At 42.0% G+C, this 23,725-nt stretch overlaps 1 protein-coding gene across 3 annotated transcripts in view; it reads left to right on the top strand.

Moving 5' to 3' along the window:
* Positions 1-14,320, top strand: part of RAD23B (RAD23 homolog B, nucleotide excision repair protein) — a 39,370-nt gene extending 25,050 nt beyond the window's left edge. Inside the window, exons 6-10 of one of the 3 annotated variants that reach the window (XM_066367500.1) lie at positions 2,644-2,765; positions 4,502-4,634; positions 6,869-6,996; positions 7,683-7,853; positions 12,550-14,320. In XM_066367500.1, the coding sequence (XP_066223597.1) occupies positions 2,644-2,765; positions 4,502-4,634; positions 6,869-6,996; positions 7,683-7,853; positions 12,550-12,663 (668 nt within the window). In that variant the 3' untranslated portion in view covers positions 12,664-14,320. Of the gene's footprint in view, positions 1-2,637; positions 2,766-4,501; positions 4,635-6,868; positions 6,997-7,682; positions 7,854-12,549 lie in introns of all 3 variants that reach the window. The other 2 variants (XM_066367499.1, XM_066367501.1) reach the window with 2 other exon arrangements.
* The last annotated feature ends 9,405 nt before the right edge of the window (positions 14,321-23,725 follow it).

Genomic DNA, 23,725 nt, shown 5'->3' with positions numbered 1-23,725 from the left:
TATATTCCCTATGCTGTAGTTCACATCCCCATGACTGTTTTGTAACTGACAATTTGTGTTTCCTATATTCTATTTCTTAACAATATATTGTAGGTCTGTTCATGTTGTTGGAGGTATACATTGTATCCTTTAAATTGTCCTGTTAGAGTTAAGCATGTTTCTAAAAGCAAATAATTTTTATGTTCCAAATGTGAATTTTAAATGAGATCTTAACAAAGTTTGATCTGTGTACAGGTTTATTATAAAATGTTACTAAGTCTGTTTCACCCTTCATTATTCACCTCCAACCTTTATGTCAGCTTTTAGCCTTGTAGGTTCCCATCTACATCTTGTTACTTATATTGTACTTGCAGTGAAAGTGCCTCGTTATCCCACCTTTTAACTTTATCTGTTGAATAATGTCTTTCCAGCTTTCCTCCAAACTAAATATGTCACAATCAGTCCCATCCCCCCCATTTTTTCATTGTAACATCTGACACACAGTTCCTGCTCTGCCTGCTAATTATTGGTCTCTTTGCTAATAGGCCCACTCCTGCCATTGGCAGGAAACGGCAGAGAGGGAGAAGACTGGGAGTAGTAGGTGGACACAGCAGCTTCAGTGGTGTCTGGACTTCCGGCTTCCTCGCTTAGCTGATGCAGCGGTAGCAGAGTTGAAGCAGCAGTCGTGTCTCATGAAATCTGAGCTTGGCCCTCTGATCAAATTGCACTTGAACTGCATGATGCCCTAGTGCCGTTGAATGTGGCACACTGGTTTCCCATAGCATACAGGAGCAAAATAGTTGATTAAAGAATCAGCCTAAAGTTACCTGGATATAGCAAACTCATATTCACATTTTTGAAGGACTGTTCTTTGGGATTACCCTGCTGCCAAATGAGCATTCATGTCCAATCAGGAAAACAAATCACTTTCAAATAGGGGAAAGCTTAATCTTAGGAAATTGTTGCAGACATACTGGAAGGGCTTGAGAAGGTTACCCAGGTATCAGTGAAGTGCTCTGTGGCCTCAGAGCTAGAACCAGCTGGCACTTGTCCCTAAGGCTGCTGGAGGTTTTGCTGCTTCCGTTGTGATGCATTGATGCCACGAGCATGTGCCCAGAAGTCCAGAGCTCTAGCCGCCGATGGTCATGTCTTCCCTTTTCATCTTGTATCTCCTAGAACGGCCGTTCTCATCTGTGTGGTCTCGGGATCTTGGGGTCTTTATGATCTTACCTCCTTAAATCTTGCATTTACCAGTCTTTACATTGATACTCTGCTTCTTTACATTTGCTTCTTTGGCTTCTGTGATACTACTCTTTCCCTGATCCATATACTTCTGACTGTTCCTTCTCAGGCTTTCGAATTAATTCTTTTCATTTTACCTGGCCCTTAAATATGCATTTTTTATGGTTCTGTTTTTGGTTTAGTTCGAAGTTCGAACTGTGGGAATGACTGATATACTATACTGCTCACAAAAATTAAGGGGATATTTAAAAACGAATATGAAGGGATAAGGTATCCCCTAATTTTTGTGAGCAGTGTATATAGTACATAGAATTTCCATATAAAGGACTCCTAAAATTTTAACTCTAGTACACGTCTCCCTTTGAGCTCCCAGACTCCTTCTTTAAACTGCCAACTTGAAAATCTAGTTTTCCTTTTGTTCCAGTTGACTCATCGTTTATTTCCTCATCTGATTCTTTGCTTCCTTTCTTGTTTGTATCATCATGTACCCTGTACCAAAATGCTGGCATCCCGCTTGACGCTCAGCCTCTCTTGGCCCAGTGCTAGGAGTCCTCTTGCTCCTCCTTCGCAAAGTCTCTGGAGTATTTGTTTCTACTGCCATTTATTTGCTGTAGTTTATGTCCTTAACTCACTGATATTCTTGAATTACCTGCTTCTAACTGGTCTTTTCTCTGCCATTGTGGGTTTTCTAGAACATAAATCTAGAACATGAGGTGATTGTTGGTTCATTTTATAGCTCCTAAGTGACCTAGAAGATAAATCCAAGACTCTTGTGATATGTAAGACTCTTTATCACTACTTCTATAGCCTCTTTAGCTCTGTCTAGTGTTGTCCACTGTCCCTAATTTCTTTATAAGTCATTTGTCTTTGTACTTTTTAAGATCTAAAATGTATCAAATTACTTATAGGCTTTTTTTCTTTCTTTCTTTTTTTTTTTTGCTTTTTTCCTAACTTGATTAATTAGGAAGCATAGAAGCTGCCCACATTCCTTGGCTCATAGCCCCTTGCCCCATCATTCTCAAAGCAGCATAGCATATCTGACCCTGATTTTGTTCTTTCTTACATCTATTTCTGTGATCCTCTTATCCCTCCTGCTTTTAAGGACCCTTGTTTACCTGTGGCCCACACAGATAATCCAGCCTTATTTCCCTATGTTAGCTGATTCGCACCCTTAATTCCCTCTTTCCAGGTTACTTAACATATTTGTAGTTTCTTGAGATTGGTGTGGGGGGCATTTATTCTACATGACACATACATGTTGTAGTTTATACTGTTATTCTTTTTTGTGTTTTGTAGTACTGTGGTGCCTGAAACATTGTATACATTCAAGAAGTATGTGGAGAATGTTTAGTCATTAAATATTCTCTTTCTTTTCTTCCCCCCTCTGCCCCCTGCCCCGCTCCCACCTTTTCGTAGTGACAGGTCAGTCTTACGAGAATATGGTAACTGAGATCATGTCAATGGGCTATGAACGAGAGCAAGTGATTGCAGCCTTGAGAGCCAGTTTCAACAACCCTGACAGAGCAGTGGAATATCTTTTAATGGTGAGAAACATTTTCTTTTCTACATTCTAGTTGAAGACCAAAATCTCAAAGAAACAAAGATTTTAAAGGAACAGTAATAATTAACAGAATAATAATGCTACATATTTATATAATGCTTTATATTTTTTTTAGTGAATTAACATTTTATGTGGGTAAAATGACCTCTTCTAAAGGATTTTGATGATTTTAGTTTCTAAACAACATGGCTGACTAACTTGTAAAGTTGGCTCTCCATCTGGAGTAGATCCTTCTATCCCAATTATGTCGTCTTCAAAGGCTGATAGCTGGTGGGGTGGGCATTTTTTTGTTCTTTTTTTATGTAATGTAATCTAACATTTTAATAGCTTTTTTGACTGCCAGCATAATCCTTGATTACTATTTAGAGCAAAAGTTTCAAGTTAGAAGCCCAACCCAAATTTTATGTGATTTACAATATTATATTAGTCTCAGGTGTATAAATAACAGTCATTAGACATTGGTATACATTACAAAGCCTTTATTCTTTCTGTGTATACTGGGAAATGGGACTGTTTATCATTACAATCTCTTATTCAAATGGAACATTTCCTCTTTATTCTCTTTCCATAATCTGAGGAATTTTTTTTTTAAGTGAGAGGAGGGGAGATAGTGAGACAGACCCCCACATGCACCCAGCCTGGGATCCACCTGACAACTCCTGGCACCTGTGCAATCAGTCAGCTATGTTTAGTGCCTGAGGCCAATCCTCAGGCCCACGGAGCAAGAGGGGAAGATGCTCAAAGCAGTCAAGCCACTGGCTGCGGGAGGGGGAAGCAGATGGTCACTTTTCATGTGTGCCCTGACTGGGATCAAACTTGGACATCCACACATCGGGCTGATGCTCTGTCCACTGAGACAACTGGCCAGGGCTATGAGAATTTTATAAAGACATTTTAATAAGTTGTATATGAGAAGTTTTATAAGTCATTTGCATCAAAATAGGTTGCTTCAAGTCATAGTGCAGTTTTAAGGTAAATGCTACAAATTTAGAAAAAAAATCACCTACGTAACTATTTAAGGTTACTTTATATCTGATTTTGTAAATTTTGAATAATCAATTTTAATGTTTAATATGTGGTGTTTTCTGGATGACTCTCAGAACCATGGACCAGTAGAGGAGATCCTCCTTACATGGTCACTGTCATCACCTGGTCCATCTCCGTTAGACTTTTTTCTTGGGGTCATTTCAGAACTGCCATGTGTGCATCTAAACCTCTTTCTTTGGATGATCTTAAGCCTAGGGTTACAAATACAATTATTTCTAAATTATAAAATCCCTTTATACCTTAGATCTGTATTGTCTGTTATGGCACTATTAAGTACATATAGCTATTTAAATTCAATAAAATTGAAATTTTAGTTTCTGAGTAACATTGACTGCATTTAAAGCTCTCAGTAGCCACGTGTGGCTAGTGGGTATTTTATTGGACAGCATGCTATAGCATATTTCCATCATCACGGGAAGTTCTGTTGGACGGTGCTGCCGTATAGAAATACAGGTTCTTCTACACCACACTCGGGCCAGTTCTAAGCTAATACAAATCTAGGCAGCTTTCGGATAAGTCTTGGTCCTTTACTTTTAATTAAAGCAGACATCTCCTTGATGCTTTTGTAAATTAGACAAAGATATTAAATATATTAATAAGTCTTTTATTCTGTGTAATATTTAACTAACTTTAAGTGATGGGATATTTTAAAGCTTGGAAATTGTATTATAGGGAATCCCCGGAGACCGAGAAAGTCAGGCTGTGGTTGACCCTCCTCCAGCAGCTAGTACTGGAGCTCCTCAGGCTTCAGTGGCTGCAGCTGCAGCAACTACGACAGCAACGACTACAACAACAAGTTCTGGAGGTAAAGTGGAGGCTTTTGGATGGGGAGAATATGGTCCAGAATTTGTACTGTAAAATAATTTAATAGGAGGTATTTGAGGTGAGGTTTATTCCCAGAGATTTGGATAGCTCTTAAAGCACATTCTCTTCATTAGTATTACAGAAGGGCCCAAAAGCAATTCTACCAAGTAGATGTAAAAGATACTCTGACTTTTATTAAACATCATTGCTCTAGTTTTAGTAAAGAGCGTGTTCTGAGGAAGAGATTGTTCCCAGTTTGTGTTCTCTTTCTCAAGCCATTTCAAATGGTTTGTTCACCTTGTCTCATTCTTTCCTTATAAATGTTATAAAGTGTATATAATTTCAAAGCCAGTAATATCTTAGTGATTATTATACAACCACGGACATAAAACCTTGAAAGGTTTAAAATCTTGTATCTACAGGTGAAAACAAACTTGAATTCAAGTGTCTACTGGCCAAAGTCCACATTTCCATTGCCAGAAGTTTGACTACAGAGCAAAGCCTAGAGCCTTTGGGAGGCCCAGTAATTACGTAGTGTTCTCCTTTATTCTTTCTTTTGTATATGATAAAATATTCAAACTGTTATTTATTTATTTATTTATTTTTGCTTTTAATACCGTGAGAGAAGGAGAGGCAGAGACAGACTCCTGCATGTGCCCTGACCTGGATCCACCTGGCAAGCCCACTAGGGGGGTAATGCTCTGCCCATCTGGGGCATTGCTTCCTTGCTCAACAACTGAGCTCTTCAGCACCTGAGGCAGAGGCCCTGGAGCCATCCTCAGTGCCTGGGGCCAAATCGCTCCAATTAAGCCATGGCTGTGGGAGGGGAAGAGAAAGAGAGAGAGAGAGGGGAGGGGAAGAGAAAGAGAGAGAGAGAGAGAGAGGGAAGGGTGGAGAAGCAGATGAGCGCTTCTCCTGTGTTCCCTGACCAGGAATCAAACCCAGGGCATCCACACACCAGCAGATGCTCTACCACTGAACCAGCCAGCCACAGCCCACACAGTTAATTTTGAAGAGGACATTCCTTGATGCATTTTCTAGCTATAGTTGTAGCAGTCAGTTCTGGTTGAAACAATTTCTAAGCACTTTGTGTACTTTGTTACAGTCTCCCAGAGGACAGGCTATTCATTTCTTGAGATTCAACATGGATTGGAAAGAGGAGACCACAGCTCTGGTTCAGACTGAGGGTGCTGTCCCATTCTGTAGCACTTACTGAGCAACTTAGTTTGAATCTTTTCTTCATCTGTAAAACTAGTGTTACCCAAAGGAGAATAAATGTTCATGTTATGCGGTCATTTTAATCTGAATGATTGTCTTAAATTAAAATTTAGGAAATTAAAGCTAAAAAATTATTATTCATTGTTAACCTCAAAATCACAAATTTTTTTTGCAATTTTTGATTTTATATAGCCAGATAAATACCACCCCAAAGAGGCACAAGTTCTAGGTCTTAGACTTTATACTTTATTTGGCATTATTAATATTTATTACTATAAAGGGATTTTGGACTAAAGAGTTCTAAATGTGTTAGAATTAGATTGTCTTGTGGCTTTATCTCATTTATAGATTATAAATGTTTGAAATTCAGTGATAATAATCTTCTAATTATAATTTAGTTTGTATTAATAAAACTCCGTCTGATCTGCAAACCTGGACTCTTTAATTATTAAATATAGGGGTGGGCTAAAGTAGGTTTATAGTTGGGAGTATGTGAAACACACAGTTTATTCTTGGATTGTTATTTATTCATTTGTGTTTTTCCATATGAACAACTGTAAACCTACTTTTGTTCACTCTTCTTTTGAATTTCCCAGGAATTCAAGCCCAGATTTGAAGGTTTGGGTTGTTACAAAGCAGGTTTTCTTGTTTTTGTTAGTTTTGGTATGTTTTCCTTAGGAATTTTTGAGCAACAGTAACAGCTTTCAGTGCTTTGCATTTAGGAAATTAAATGACCCTCGGTGTCATTTGGTAGTGTTGAGTGCTTAGGGCAGTTGTAGGAAAACACCTTTTTTTAAAGTGTTCTCTGCTCTATGTAGCTCATGGGGATTCATTTCTGTGGCATGTGTCTTGGAAATTGGTAGAGTTTGAAGATTTTGTCATTATTTACTTCATTTAATATACATCTGAGAACTCATTAGTTTACTTTCCAGTGTCTACTGTCTAAATTAATGATTGTACCAGTTCTTTGTATATGTAATTGCTACTTTTGTTTAAAAATGTTTATGTGTATTTTAGGACATCCCCTTGAATTTTTACGGAATCAGCCTCAGTTTCAACAGATGAGACAAATTATTCAACAGAATCCTTCCCTGCTTCCAGCATTGCTACAACAGATAGGTCGGGAAAACCCTCAGTTACTGCAGGTGACTGTTTAACCAGTGTTAACCTCAGAGTGGGGTTAGAATGTATCACATTTTGAAAAAGTCCCTAAGCAGCTCCACCACCTCTAAACCATTCTTCTACGCTACCTGCAGTAGAATATGCTATATAGATCGATGGACTGAAAAAAGAGTTGGGGGTGGAGTTTGGGTTAATTTTAGTTGGTCAAATAATAAATTTGGGAAACACTTTATTAAAGAGTCTGAGAATCTCTTCAGCAAAGCAACTGTTAAGTCTTTTTTCCCAAGCTTATTATTAGTGGAGCACTGCCTCTTAGAAAACATACTGGTGGGACTAATCCTTAGTTCACAAAAGTATTTGCGTTTTGTACATCATTGTACTGCCTGCTAGCATGGAACACATGTAAATTGTTTTTTCTTAGTTGTCAAGTAGTTTTTTAATATTGATTTACTTTTATTTTTTGGTGAGTTATATTTGTGAAAGAGTTTGGATTCTCTTAATTCTTTACTGTTTACCCCACTCAAAAGAACTGAGTTTTTAAATAATATACAAGGAATTACATCCTTCCAAAGACTAAATAGTCTAGAATTATTCTAAAATATTAGAGTTGCAAAGTTATAGCTTCTCTTACTTGTATTTAGAATTCTTATTTTTTTGAAGATAGTTTATATCAGTGTATTGTTTTTTTCTGTCTTTCAAATCCCCACAGCAAATTAGCCAACACCAGGAGCATTTTATTCAGATGCTAAATGAACCAGTACAGGAAGCTGGGAGTCAAGGAGGAGGGGGTGGAGGTGGCAGTGGAGGAACTGCAGAAGCCGGAAGTGGTCACATGAACTACATTCAAGTAACCCCTCAGGAAAAAGAAGCTATAGAAAGGGTGAGTTTAAGTAAAATAACAATTCAGATCTTTAGTCGTATTTCAAATACTCAGTATTCACATGGGGCTAGTGGCTGCTGCATTTGATAGCACTGATACAGAGTATTTCCTTCACAAGAGTTCTTTCAGAGCCACACAGAGCTCTGTCCCTAGGGATTGCAGGCCCGGCTTCTCTGCCCTGCTCCCCCATCATGTCCTGTGAATCTGAGGCTCCAGCAGAGGACCAATCTAGCATAGAGTAGTTAAAATAGATGAACAAAGTGATCTTTCATTGTACATCCAATTTAAGATTACCAATTTAACTTACATTTCAGATTTTAGCTTCACTGCTGTCACTAAAATGTCAAATAGATATGTATATGAATTAAAAATGTTGTACAGTAAACATCAGACCCTGGTGTCCTAATTCTCCCGTCCTTACCGGGTTGCCCTGTGTACATTGTGGCATTGTGGCAACCTCGTCTTTATGACTCGATGACTAGTCATTCATCCTCTAGCCTCGCTGTTAACACTAAAGAGGGAATCACTGTACTTGCCCTGTTACATAAAATGTTCTGAAATGGAAATTGAGTGAAGTACATTTGAACTTAATACTTAAAAAGTCATCCGGACAATAATTTGTCCTTTTTTATGACATAGACATACTAAGTGTTCGAGGCCTACACTTAGTATTTCTTAAAAGCTTCTTTATATACTGGGCTGGTATTTTCTCCTGTCAAGTACCTGAAGTGAGTCAATGACACCTCAGTTCTATAACAACTGTGTAATGTTTTGAGGTCAGGGTTATCAGTTTTTGATTTCTGTGTTGGAGAAATTTTTTTTTGTTGCTGTGCTTTTAATGTCATACCAAGAGAGCATTGCCTAATACAAAATGGAAGGATTTACTTATCTTTTTTCTGAAGAGTTTATAGTTACTATTATCTTGAAGTTTGTCTTGCATCTGGCCATCCAGGCGCCCCAGTACCTATTATTGAAAATACCACTCTTTCCCCACTAAGTTGTCTTCTCATTCTTACTAAAAATCAATTGACCATAAACGTGAGGGTTTGTTTCTGGGCTCCCAGTTCTATTCCATTGATCTGTATGTTTATCTTTTGACAGTACCTCACTGCTTTGATTACTGTGGCTTTGTAAAAGTTTCTATAACTTCTTTCAAAAATATTCTATAGTCTTCAGTTGGTACTTTTTGTGTTAAATTTATTCCAGTATTTTTATTGTTTTTAATGCTTTTATAAGTGGAAGTGTTTTCTTAATTTCAATTTTGGATTGCTCATTGCTAGCTATGCAGAAATACATCGCTAGTGTACTGATCCTACATCTTGCTATTTTCCTGAACGCGTATCAGTTCTGAACCTTTGTGTGTTCCTTTGGACTTTCTATATGCAAGTATCATTTGCAGGTAGACATAGTTTTACTTCTTTTGTAATACGGATATCATTATTTGTTTGTTTTTTGGGCCTAGTCACTGTATCTGGAGTCTCCTATGTATTGTTGAATAGAAGTGACGAGAACCAACCATCCAACCATGGGTGTCTTATTTTGGATCTTAGGGGAGAACATTTCAGTCTTTCACTATTAAGTATGATGTTAGCTGTAAGTTTTATTAAATTTATTTTAATGTGTTGAGGAAGTTCCCTTATATTCCTAGTTTTTTGAGTGTTTTTATCACAGAGATGTTGGATTTTTGTCAGATGGATTTGCTGTGTTTATTAAGATGATCATGTAGTTTGTTTCTTTTCCTGTTAATACACTTTATTATGTTAAGCAGTTTTTTTATATGTTGAACCTGCCTTGTATTCCAAGGATAAATCTCACTCTGTTATGGTGTATAATCTTTGTGATGCTAGATTTGGCCTGTTAGTGTTCTGTTAAGGATTTCTGCATCTATCTCCATAAGAAATACTGGCCTGTAGTTTCCTCGTGTCTGCGTCTGGTTTTGGTATCAGTGTAATACTGGCCTTACAGAATGAGGTGGAAAGTGTTCCCTTCTATTTAGAAGAATTTATGAAAAAATTGGTGTTAATTTTTCATTAAGTGGTTGGTAGAGTTCACCAGTGAAGTTTTCTTGGCTTGGCTTTTCTTTTGGGAAATTAATTGTTCATAATATGTCCTTATTAGTTTTTTCTATAAAAAATAGTAATGTTTTTATATTTATTTCTGGTTTTAATAATTTTAAGTCACATTTCTTTTTTCCCTTGTCAGTTTAGCTCACATTTTGTGTCGATGTTGTTGATTTAAAGGGAAAACATTAACTTTTGGTTTTGTTGATTCTGTTATTTTGCTGTTTCCATTTTATTTACACTGCTCACAAAAATTAGGGGATCAGGGTATGTGCAGATATTCCAGTACTTTTAGCCTTTTGTATCGTGCATCTTCACCAATGAAATAAAAGTTGGTTTTGCATCTCATTTGCATAATTGAACAACTTTCTTTGATTTGTTTGCTTTTCTGATGTTGTTTAATAAAAAAATCAAATGCATCTTTTTTTATCACTTCATATTCATTTTGAAATATCTCCTAATTTTTGTAAGCAGTATATTTTCTCTTGGGTCTATTATTTCTCTCCTCTACTTTGGAATTAATTTCTTTGTTTTTTAGTTTGTTAAGGTGGAAGCTTAAATTATTGATTTGAGATCTTTCTTTCTTAATGTTGTGTTGACAGCTATCACCGTCTCAAACCCAGCTGCACCAGCATCCCATGAGTTTTGGTGCTTTGTAGTTTTGTAGTTTTGTTTTGTTTGCATGTGGTTTTGTTTTCATTCACCTCAGAGTATTTTCTAATTTCCTTTGTGATTTCTTCTTGGATCCATTTGTGATTGTTTTAATTTCTGCATATTTATGAATGTCTCCAATTTCCTCTTATTACTGATTTCTAAGTTCATTCCATTGTGGTCAGAGAACACTCTTTGTATTACTTTAATCCTTTTAAATTCACCAAGGTTTGTTTTATGGCCTCACATGGTCTTTATGGAGAATGTTCCGTGTGTGCTTGAGAAGGATGCCTAACCTGCCAAGTGTTCTATAAATGTCTGTTAGGTCTGGGTGGTTTATTGCACTGTTTCCTTTTTGGTCTTCTGCCTTGTTGGTGCATCCATTATTGCATGCGGGGATATTGAAGCCTCCAGCTATCACTGTTGAATTGTCTCTTTCTCCTTTCTATTCTGTCAGTTTCTGTTTCATGAATTTTGAACTCTGTTATATATGTACCTAATGAAATCTTTCTGATGTTTTATCATCATAAAATGTCCTTTGTTATTAGTAGCTATTTTTATCGTAAAGTCTGTTTTGTCTGATATTAATATGGCCAGTCCAATTCTCTTTTTGTAACTGTTTGCATGGTATATAGCTTTTTCCATCCTTTTACTTCCAGCATATTTGTGTCTTTGGTTCTAAAGGGTGTGTCTTGTAGAAGCATGTAGTTGGATGGTGCCCTGTCTACCTTTTACTTCAGCTAGCCCAGCTTTAATCTGGACGAGACCTAGGTAATAAAGTCATTTTTTAGTTTCTTCTCCATTCATGGATGAATAATCATGCTGCATTGGGACTTCTGCCCAGTTTTTTAAGGTCATTTCTCCATAGAGTCGCATACAGGGAGATTTGAGACAGTTTATTAGGGGGTTTGTAAATAACGTTTGGCTGACAAATTTACATATAGTATCTAGTGAATTAGATCATTGACCTTAGTGTTTAAAGGATGTTAAAGCAGTGATTATTGAGTCACATGTGATTTTTTTTTTTTAATTTTTTTATTTTTAGTGAGAGGAGGGTAGGCAGAGACAAATTCCCGCATGTGCCCTGACTGGGATCCACCCAACAAGCCCACTAGGGGCAATACTCTGCCCATCTGGTGCTCTGTTGTAACCGGAGCCATTTTTTTAGCACCTGAGGCAGAGGCTATGGAGCCATCCTCAGTGCCCGGGCCAACTCACTCCAATTGAGCCTTGGCTGTGGGAGAGGAGGAGAAGAGAGAGAGAAGCAAGAGGGGAGAGGGTAGAGAAGCAGATGGGCGCTTCTCCTGTGTGCCCTGACTGGGAATTGAACCCGAACTTCCACATGCCAGGCTGACGCTCTACCACTGAGCAATCCAGCTAGGGCCAAGTCACAACTGATTTTTAATAGACTAGGAAAACAGGTGTCTCGTATCACCATTTAAAGTGCTTCATAATTTAAGCAGATAAAAATAGAATACCATATATCTTGATCTCAGAAATATCATGTAATATTACTAATAAATAATTTCTATTATGGAGTGTTCCATAAGGCAAGGAGATAGAGAATATTTGACCCTAATGAAAGATAGGACTTTCTTTACAGATAATTAGGTGAGGTCATTAAACTCTTCTCCAGTTGCTCTCATCCATATCTTCACCCCTAATATACTAAAAGCCATTTGATGTGCAAGTATCTGCAAGGCCATGAGCAAAACTAATTTTTAGTGTTAATGCCAGTGTGTGTAAACCTAGTATCTGTTAGTCAAATAGCTCTAACTAGGAACAAGGAATTTGTAGGTGGTTATTAAAGGAAAGGGTATGGGTTCCCTTTGGCCCCTTGGGTTGGACAATGAATCCATATTAGGATAGGGATGAATTCATGTAAAATTCTCAAAAGTTTTTTGTGTCTTTTATAGTAAGTATTCAAGTGATGATCAGTCAGTAGTGCTATGCTAGAATAATACGTTTTCTTTCTTTTCTTCCAGTTAAAGGCATTAGGATTTCCTGAAGGACTTGTGATACAAGCATATTTTGCTTGTGAGAAGAATGAGAACTTGGCTGCCAATTTTCTTCTACAACAAAACTTTGATGAAGATTGAAAGAGACTTTTTTTTTTTTTTTTTTTTTTTGTAATCTCACACTTCACACCAGTGCATTACACTAACTTTGTTCACTGGATTGTCTGGGATGACTTGGGCTCATATCCACAATACTTGGTTTAAGGTAGTAGATGGTTGGGGTGGGGAGGGAGGGATCTAGGGCATAGGGCAGGGATAAATACAGTGCATGTCTGCTTCAATGAGCAGATGCTGCAGATCCACACAGTGTGTAAAATAATACAACCAAAAATCAGCTTTTGCAGGTCTTTATCTCTTGTATAAAGCAGTAGGGAACTTCCTAGGTCTCGCTCTTTTTAGTGTACTAGATCCAGAAATTTAGTGTAATGCCCTGCTCTCTATTTCTTTGACTTTACATTGCTTTCAGAAAGAATTTTTGCTACCTAGACTCTACAGTCTCTATTTCATGGCAACACTGGATAATGGCTTTGTGAAATTTAAAAAAGAAAATTGGAACAACTAAACAGATATGCCAAATTATTGATGGTTATTGTTGCTGCTTCAAATAGTATAAAATTAATGTCAAGAAAGCCCATTCTTTCATGTTAAATACTTGGGGTGGGGGAGGGAAGAAGGAGAACCTTTTCTTAAGATGAAAATACTTACTGCTATTTTAAAATCTCTTGATCATTGAATGTGAGACACTCTAACATGATTTGAGAAGCTGTACAAGTATAGGCAGTTATTTTCCTGTTTACATTTTTTGTTTTGTTTAGGGGGGAATTGGTAGGTGTCTAATTACTGTTTACTTCCATGTTATATTGCAGTAAAAGTTTTAAAACCACCATTGCATGTTTGCTTTTGATGTATCCCTTTGTGAAATGAGCACTCTGGGGCCAATGGAGAAACACGGTATTCTCTCTCCCTCTCGTTCCTCCCCTCAGCAGAATGTGTGTGTCAGCAAGTTGTGAGTTCTAACTGCTGCCTTTTTCAAAACCCACGAAATGCTGATTCAGTTCAAAATTCATGCAAATGTTTCAAAACTGGGTTTATGATATTTGTAAATGTTTTTCCTTACTAGATAAGATTGTATGACCATTGAAGTCATTAGGATTATATTGCTTTCAAAAAGAGAAAGTGAACAGAAGTTTGATCCAGCATCTTTTACTGAATTGGAAAGACTGATGAAATCTTTTGGAAGGGTTGGGATATATGGCTGGAAAAGGACTTTGGAAAATATACAATCAAGATATCTCATGGCATATTAAAAGAAAAATCTTAATAGCATTGTTGGCTTTTATTTGGATTTTTTCATCTCAGTTTTTTCTTTAGACTCTCTTTCATTGGTATTGTTATTTGGTCATAAGGAGGGGGTAGATGTCTACTTGTTCACTTTTTCAAATCTATTTTCTGAATATAAGCAGCACTATAAAGAAAATGTTTTCCTACCATCTGATACTGAGTTAAGAAGATGAATGGCACAGATCTCTCCCTGAGTAACTTCCTGCAATAATGGTCAGCACCGTTCCGTGATAGCTTTAAGCTCTTACATCCTGCGCTCGTAACCCATCTCTTCTGAAAATAAATGAAACCATGATTTCTCCCCACAATGTTAATCCTGTAGTTTAATCTTTATGTGTTTATTCCGTAAATGCAACAGGTCTTTGGACTTTGTATTTCCTGTATGTTTTATAATGAATCATGCAAAAATCTCAGGAGAATAAAATAAGCATTTGTAAATATGTTCATCTTTCAAGGCAGAGGAGTTGGGAAGGAGGGTGGCATTTCTGGTTGGATTATGGAGTGCTTTCATTTATGACATTTTATCTGCTACCTAATTTGCTCAGAGATAGCGAAAACTGGAAAAAGGAAAGAGCAGCAGCCTCTTCCTAACTGGAAAGTGACAGCAGAAGTTGGTGGCATGGAGCTTTTTGTCTTTGGACAACAAAACTACGAGTAGTGGGATTAAGTTTTACCAGAGGACAGTTCAGGCCAAGTTTTGACCATTCTTGACAATACCTTGTTTATCTGCTTAAAGAACGAGACACGCTATGAAAGAACTAGGCTTTTTGTGACCTTTTGCTCTTTTCATTTACAGTTTTGGTAAATCTAATGTTAGTGACTATTTCACTTTGGAATTTTGCATTTGAGGTATTATGTTATCCAGTCCTTGAAATGTTTCTTTCTATTCAGCTGCTCTATGGAAAATATGAGGAACCCTCAGTTTATATTTGTTAAAATCTTACTGCCATCCTCAAGTCAAATATGTCTTTCCATTGTTAAAAATACTGAAGTGTTCCCTCAGATATTTTTTTCCTGTACCAGATGGCTAGGATTCCAGAAAATTGATTATAAAATATTTTCAATACATCCAACATTGCATTTCTCATTTTTTAAGTGACTTTGCCATATAGTATCTCAGATTGAAAGATGACAGTGCCTCTATCCCCTGTCCTTCTGTGTTCATTAGCAATTGTGAAGGTAACGTGGAGGAGGCCAGGCACTAGGTCAGTATTATTGGGTCTCCTGCTTTCTCAACTAGAGCACAACAGAAATGGGCTACCTGATGGAGTGTAAGTCACGGCTCAGAGGGCTCTTAGAGAGTCCGGCATCCCCATCCCTCCACCCTCCCGTCTTAGAGCAGCCAGCTGAAGACTGCAGAACGCCAACCAACATTAGCAATTTCAGCGAGTCAGAACCTACCAAGTTGTATTTGGGTGAGTTCCCCCTCCATGGGGCTCATTGCTGCTTTCAGTTGACCTACCCTGTATATTTTGTTTCACTTCGTTCCTTTAAGCGAGGGGCTGGCCAAGTCCAGCCCTCCATGAGCCTAACCTGGCTCAGTGCTTGCTGTATAAGCTGAGAGTGGTCTAGTTTACATTTTAAAATGGTTTGTGAATGTTGTGATATGTGAGCCTGAACGGTGGTGGCACAGTGGATAGAACACCTGGGATGCTGAGGACCCAGATTCAAAACCCTGGGGTCACAGCTTGGGTGTGGGTTCATCTGGCTTGAGCGCAGGCTCACCTGCTTGAGTGCTGAGTCACTGGCTTAAGCCAAAAGGTTGCTGGCTTGAGCAAAGGGTCACTTTCTCGGCTGGAGCCCCCCAGCCAAGGTACATATGAAAAGCAATAACAACTAAAATGATGCAACTAAGAGTTGATGCTTCTCATCTCTCCTTTGATGTCTCACTAAAAAATAAACATGATAAGTGAAAATTATTCAAACTTAAGTATCCATAAATAATTTTATTGCAATACCACCACAGTCTTTGTTTATATATTATCTATAGTGACTTTTGTGCTACAGAGAGTTGATGTTGAACTGTTGCAACAGACTAAAGCCTGCCAAGCCTAAATTTTTGTCTGGCCCTTTACAGAATCTTGCCATCCCTTTTCTAAACTGTGACAAACCCATCATATGTTAAATTAATGATGCTTTGTATTCCTTTTTGGCATTCTTGGCCTCTTGACTTCAGGTCTTAGCTTCAATTTGGTTTGCTTGACACAGTCACAGGCTCTTTCCAGAGGGGTGGTGCCACTTCCACATGTGCACTGAGGACAGAGCAGTGTGCCCAGTATGCCTGCCTCACATGTGTGTGGTGCCTTGGAATTATTCTCTGCTGTTGCCCTATTTCTTGCTCTTAACAGAAAGATCATGAAATTCAGCACTAAGTGCACTGTCAAAAGCACCTGGCATAGTAATAAAATCAATCAGAACAAAAAGATGACTTCTTGGGCCTTGGGATCAGAGTTGGGGCTTTTGAACAGCCGGAAAAAGTGCGTGGAAGGAACCTGAGAGGGAGAAGTGTAGCAGTTGGACCTGTGTGGGTGGCAGACAAGTTTCTAGAACGGTGTGGGAGTGGGGAGGGGCAGCGAGCGAAGGCTTGGACTTGCTCAGGAGAAGAGACTGCACTGTGCAGTGACGTTTGGGGAAGCACAGCGACTGCGATGGTGACACACGGGTTATAGAAAGCCTTCCTTATGATGAGGTTAGAGTTGGAAAACATCCCTCAATTAGGGTTTTCACTGTGGAGGAGGCTGGGGGCACCAAAGAAAGGGATGACAAGTTTGCCTCCTATGCATGGTGCTGCAGATTCCAAAATGAGTGGGAGCGTAGCCTCTGCCGCAGAACTTGAATCACTACTGAAGAGGAATGGACCCTTTCATGGAAACAGTGTAACTTGTCTTCCAGGGGCACACACTAGAAAACAGACCCCCAGACTCCTGCCTGATGTCTCAGTCTTCTCTTGATCAAGGGCTCCGCATCTTCCTTTCCCACCTGACTCAGGATGAGGTGTAGATGTTGAGAGCACTCCTCTCCCACTCGTGAGGTGGCCTTCAGGGCACCTGCTCTCCACCCTAGCCCTAAGCAGCCTACCTTTCCCCTCCCCCAATGTTCTGTACAAGTATGTTTGCTGTGAGGAAAGTGGTGGGGAGCTCTGTGCTACACTTGTTAGTGGCTTCACACTTAAGCATGTGTCTCCCATGGCTGTTGACTGGAACAGCCACCTGAAGCCTCAAAGGGGGTTTGGTTATGGACAGCTTCTATCTCTTATAAAAACATCCAAAATTGTTTCAAAATGTGCTTACAGTGTTTGCCTATAAATTACAGGAGCCAATCTGGGTTTTATTTGCCCATAATAGCACATTAGAAGAACACTTGATATATTCATTCAAAATTCATTGGTTAAAAATTGGATGAGAATGAATGGAGCTGGTGGTGCTATGTCTTAGAACAGCTTGGGGTTAGGGTTCTTGCTTTTGAGTGACTTGATGAACCCTGGAGTGATTTTTACAGCTTTCTTGCATTTTAGTCTAAGGCAGGGGTCCCCAAACTACGGCCCGCGCATGCAGCCCCCTGAGGCCATTTATCCGGCCCCCACCGCACTTCTGGAAGGGGCACCTCTTTCATTGGTGGTCAGTGAGAGGAGCATAGTTCCCATTGAAATACTGGTCAGTTTGTTGATTTAAATTTACTTGTTTACTTTAAATATTGTATTTGTTCCCGTTTTGTTTTTTTACTTTAAAATAAGATATGTGCTGTGTACATAGGGATTTGCTCATAGTTTTTTTTATAGTCCGGCCCTCCAATGGTCTGAGGGACAGTGAACTGGCTCCTGTGTAAAAAGTTTGGGGACCCCTGATCTAGGGTTTTTTTATTGTTTGTGGGTTTTCAAATTTTTTGGTCAATTAGGCTTGCTTCTGCTTGTTTGATTTCATTTTGACTCATTTTTATATTGTCTCCAGTTCTAAGAAAATTAAAGGAAAGTTAAATGTTTTAACAAATTTATTACTTTAGCCTGACCAGGCGGTGGCGCAGTGGATAAGAGCATCGAACTGGGATGCAGAGGACCCAGGTTCGAGACCCCAAAGTCACCAGCTTGACCCTAAGGGTGCTGACTTGAGCAAGGGGTCACTCGGTCTGCTGTAGCCCCCCGGTCAGGGCACATATGAGAAAGCAATCAATGAACAACTAAGGTGCCACAACAAAGAATTGATGCTTCTCATCTCTCTCTCTTCCTGTCTGTCTGTCCCTATCTGTCCCTCTCTGTCTCTGTCATAGATAGATAGATGATAGATAGATAGATAGATAGGAAACAAGTCTTTAAAAAAATTTATTTAATTGTAAAATATTTTTATATCTTTAGCTTTGGTGTTATAATTTTTACACCATATTTGCATTTCATTCAAAAACAATTTCAAACTTAAAAGTTGCAGGGACAGCACAAAGCGCTCCCATGTTCTTGTGCAGTTGATGGAGTCATGCCCTCGTAGCAGAAGGCTCCGATCTTGATGAGCACGCCACATTGAGTGACTCGCCTTCAGTCCGTCCTCGCAGCCCTTCCTTGAGCTCTGTGACCTCTAACACTTTTCTAAGAACACAGGCCAGTTGTCTTACAGAATGTCCCTCAGTTTACTGGGCGTTTCCTCGTGACCCGAGTGCGACGTTGGGAGAAATTCCATACAAGTGCTGCTGCGCTCTTTCACGGCGCCCCGTGAGGGATGCGAGAAGTCGATTTGTCCCCTGGCTCGTAGTGTTCACTTTGCCCAGGAAGGTGGTGTCTGCTGGACTCCTCCACGGGTCAGTTTCTGTGTGTCCCTTGTAGTTAATAACCATTTTATGGGGAGATGTTTTGATGTTATGTCATCAAAATGCTGCCCAACAGTTTTAGTATCCACTAATGTTTTAAGATGGTTGCCAAGTGGTAATTTTGAGATTACTCAATTTCTTCTATATTTATCAGCTCATGATCTGTATTCTGGCATTCTCCCTCCCCCACCCCCCCACTTACAATTTGCTTCTCTATGGATGCAGATTCCTCTTTTAGTCAATGTTATATCATCCAATACTACCGTCATTTTGATGCTTGAATTGTCCCAGGTCTTGTCATTGTGTGCATTCTAGAAGCTGGCTTCTGTGGTTGGTGTGTCCTTGTCACTTGTGGGCATTTCCTTACTTTTTGGAACATAATATACTCCAGGCTCTTACACTTTTTCTGCTCCATCCTTGGAATTCATCATTTCTTCAAGGAGCTCTGGCACCCCTTCATGGAGATTCTATTCAGAAACTAAAACTTCATGCTGGGTGTGCTCATGGCCTCTGGAGCCTTACTGCTCCCCAGCCGTTTGTCTCGGCTCATAGGAAACGCACATACACACACACTTACATTTCTGTGTCTATAGATAATGGAAAACTTGAGTTCACACCAGTGCCTTTCATCTAACCCCACACCACAACATACCTTCTAGTTCCTCCCTCTGCGCAGTGAGAAACCAGCTCCCGTTATGCTCACCTTCTCTCGTCATCTCCCGGGGAACCAGTCGGGCACGCAGCTAGCTGCCTCTCTTGTTTGAGCGTATTTCCTTCCTCTAGCTGGACCATTAATTATTCTCACTGGATCTGATGCAGGTGAAAATATGTTTAGATCATTTTTTCTGAATTTAGCCCTCCGATAACAGCACAAGAGAAGAGGGACCCTATCCGTTGTTCCAGTGGCTATACCGCCAGATCGGGCTTTAGATGCCCTGGAATCTCTGCACGGGGACTGAGGTGCCGGGTGCGTTCTCCCAGCTCCCTTCTCTGGGGGCTTGGGAGCAGTGTGTGTGGCAGGTGTGAGTGCTGGTGACGGACACTGCACAGCAGCCTGGAGGGGAAGGCAGCCCATACCTGGTAGGTGTAAGTGCTGGTGACGGACACTGCAGAGCAGCCTGGAGGGGAAGGCAGCCCATACCTGGTAGGTGTGAGTGCTGGTGACGGACACTGCAGAGCAGCCTGGAGGGGAAGGCAGCCCGTACCTGGCAGGTGTGAGTGCTGGTGACGGACACTGCACAGCAGCCTGGAGGGAAAGGCAGCCCGTACCTGGCAGGTGTGAGTGCTGGTGACGGACACTGCACAGCAGCCTGGAGGGGAAGGCAGCCCGTACCTGGCAGGTGTGAGTGCTGGTGACGGACACTGCACAGCAGCCTGGAGGGAAAGGCAGCCCGTACCTGGCAGGTGTGAGTGCTGGTGACGGACACTGCACAGCAGCCTGGAGGGGAAGGCAGCCCATACCCGGTAGGTGTGAGTGCTGGTGACGGACACTGCACAGCAGCCTGGAGGGAAAGGCAGCCCATACCTGGTAGGTGTGAGTGCTGGTGAAGGACACTGCACAGCAGCCTGGAGGGAAAGGCAGCCCATACCTGGTAGGTGTGAGTGCTGGTGACAGACACTGCAGAGCAGCCTGGAGGGGAAGGCAGCCCATACCTGGTAGGTGTGAGTGCTGGTGACAGACACTGCAGAGCAGCCTGGAGGGGAAGGCAGCCCATACCTGGTAGGTGTAAGTGCTGGTGACGGACACTGCAGAGCAGCCTGGAGGGGAAGGCAGCCCATACCCGGTAGGTGTGAGTGCTGGTGACGGACACGGCAGAGCAGCCTGGAGGGGAAGGCAGCCCATACCCGGTAGGTGTGAGTGCTGGTGACGGACACTGCACAGCAGCCTGGAGGGGAAGGCAGCCCATACCTGGTAGGTGTGAGTGCTGGTGACAGACACTGCACAGCAGCCTGGAGGGGAAGGCAGCCCATACCTGGCAGGTGTGAGTGCTGGTGACGGACACTGCACAGCAGCCTGGAGGGGAAGGCAGCCCATACCTGGCAGGTGTGAGTGCTGGTGACGGACACTGCAGAGCAGCCTGGAGGGGAAGGCAGCCCATACCTGGTAGGTGTGAGTGCTGGTGACGGACACGGCAGAGCAGCCTGGAGGGGAAGGCAGCCCATACCCGGTAGGTGTGAGTGCTGGTGATGGACACTGCACAGCAGCCTGGAGGGGAAGGCAGCCCATACCTGGTAGGTGTGAGTGCTGGTGACGGACACTGCACAGCAGCCTGGAGGGGAAGGCAGCCCATACCTGGTAGGTGTGAGTGCTGGTGACGGACACTGCAGAGCAGCCTGGAGGGGAAGGCAGCCCATACCTGGTAGGTGTGAGTGCTGGTGACGGACACTGCACAGCAGCCTGGAGGGGAAGGCAGCCCATACCTGGTAGGTGTGAGTGCTGGTGACGGACACTGCAGAGCAGCCTGGAGGGGAAGGCAGCCCGTACCTGGTAGGTGTGAGTGCTGGTGACGGACACTGCAGAGCAGCCTGGAGGGGAAGGCAGCCCATACCTGGTAGGTGTGAGTGCTGGTGACAGACACTGCAGAGCAGCCTGGAGGGGAAGGCAGCCCATACCTGGTAGGTGTGAGTGCTGGTGACGGACACTGCAGAGCAGCCTGGAGGGGAAGGCAGCCCATACCTGGTAGGTGTGAGTGCTGGTGACGGACACTGCACAGCAGCCTGGAGGGGAAGGCAGCCCGTACCTGGTAGGTGTGAGTGCTGGTGACGGACACTGCACAGCAGCCTGGAGGGGAAGGCAGCCCATACCTGGTAGGTGTGAGTGCTGGTGACGGACACTGCACAGCAGCCTGGAGGGGAAGGCAGCCCATACCTGGACTGTTGGGGCCCCACCAGAACCTTCCACGTGCTGCTTCTCTGGTTCACACACTCACCAGATAATGAGCAGTCACCTTAGGGCCAGGCACTTGGTTTGGAACTGTTCCCACCTCCTTTATCATGTTAATTCCTCTGTCCAAAACCATACACAGCCTTCCTGGGACCTCTTTTCCCCTCCTGTTGGGGCCAGAGGCCTCTCAGTTTTCTCAGCCACCTGTAAATACCTAGCATGGAAGGGAACACCCATACTCTAAGGTAGTGATGTTGTAAAGTACCATTCCGCCGGGTTTACGTGGAGACACCAAGTCCAAATGAATTTTTAAGGAGTTTTATTAAAGGAGGAGATTTGTTAATATGCCGGCCGCATATGACTAACACGGGGCAAAGCTGACCCAAATTGTGCCGTGCCAAATAGAGCCCTGAGACAGGTTGTATACCTTTGATCACACACAGGTTGTGGGAAAAGGAGGAGGAGGGGAAGATGACACAAGCATTAGCAAGCTTATAACATTCATCTATAGGATTTATAAAAATATTTCTACATATTAAAACTTATTAACACAATAGCGAAAAATGTTGTTTTACATATTAAAAGACATTTCCAAATCTTTCACTGTTCGTCTGCTATCCCTTTGTCTAGAGGTACATACATTAACTATACGTCTTCAGGATGGGAGGGGGAGGCTACAGGGCGCCAGGGGATAGCGTTTATGAATGGCCCGTTAAAAAAAAGAGAGAGAAAGGGAGAGAGAGAGAGAGAGAGAGAGAGAGAGAGAGAGAGAAGAGGAGGGGAGGGGAGGGAAAGGGCTCACTTGCTCTTTCTTCCCTTCCCCCGCACCTGGCTAGGTGTTTATCCTCCTCCTCACAGGTGTAGGGAAGGGAGGGAATCCAAGTTTCCTCTCCACTTCCACTCAAAACCCGGCACAAAAAAATCTTTCTATTTACAACACAGTGCTGTTGTCCATCCTGAGCTGGTTTAAATCACACACAAGTATAGAAATCATATTTACAAAACCTCTCTGTGCTTAGCCCTAATTATAAAATGCCCTTTAAGCTTCCTAGTAAAAGGGGGTTTCCTACACAGTATGTCTCTGCAAGCCAGGAAATTTTCACATTTCTCTCCCCTCACTCTCTACAGAAAGGAGAGGACAAGAAACCTGACTCGTCCTCCTGAAATATTAATTTTTGCAATTCTTTGGTACCTTACCACAGTGAGAGCATCTGGTGGGTTCTTTCGAGGCAACGGCGGTGCCGTTCCTCTTTGCATCCCCTGAGCCTAGAGAAGGTGCAGACGAAAGGCTGTGCCCAGTCAGTGCTGGACGGATGCATGGGCCATGAACAAACCGTTGGCACTTGCGTCATCTTTTCTGGCTCTCTAGGCTCCTTTTTCTGCCACCCCTTCAGTTTTAAAAGCTGACTAAGAAGTTGAGTCAGTGGTAGAGCGTCGGCCTGGTGTGCAGAAGTCCCGGGTTCGATTCCCGGCCAGGGCACACAGGAGAAGCGCCCATCTGCTTCTCCACCCCCCCCTCCTTCCTCTCTGTCTCTCTCTTCCCCTCCCGCAGCCAAGGCTCCATTGGAGCAAAGATGGCCCGGGCACTGGGGATGGCTCCTTGGCCTCTGCCCCAGGCGCTAGAGTGGCTCTGGTCGCAACAGAGCGACGCCCCGGAGGGGCAGAGCATTGCCCCCTGGTGGGCAGAGCGTCGCCCCCTGTTGGGCTTGCCGGGTGGATCTCTCCCCATTTCCAGCTTCAGAAAAATACAAAAAAAAAAAAAAAAAAAAGTTGAGTGACAATGAACAGTATCCCAAAGGCCACTTTGGTTCTCTTTCTCCAACCCAGGGAGCTCTGCACCAGCTTCTGGAAGATCTGACACTAACACAGTGAGCTGGCTGCTGGAGAGCCAGTGGGGTCCTGTCAGATTCCAGCGGGGGTGCCTCTGAGACCTGAGGGAGAACAGACCAGCGGCTGCACCTGCCGGTGGCCCCTGCTGGGGCCAGATCAGAGGGACTCGGGGCTCAGGATGTGCACTGTCAGGCCTGCATGTCCATCTTCACACTCCATACCAACTGTGTACTTGAGCCATGTCGCTCTACCTCTGTGGCCTGGTGCTCTCTGTAGAATAGAGCCTGCCTCACAGGC

This window comes from Saccopteryx leptura, chromosome 2 (assembly GCF_036850995.1).
Source record: "Saccopteryx leptura isolate mSacLep1 chromosome 2, mSacLep1_pri_phased_curated, whole genome shotgun sequence".
In the NCBI taxonomy this organism is placed as follows: Eukaryota; Metazoa; Chordata; class Mammalia; order Chiroptera; family Emballonuridae; genus Saccopteryx; species Saccopteryx leptura.
Note: the sequence above shows the minus strand (reverse complement) of the source record. Positions and strands in the feature narration are given on the sequence as shown.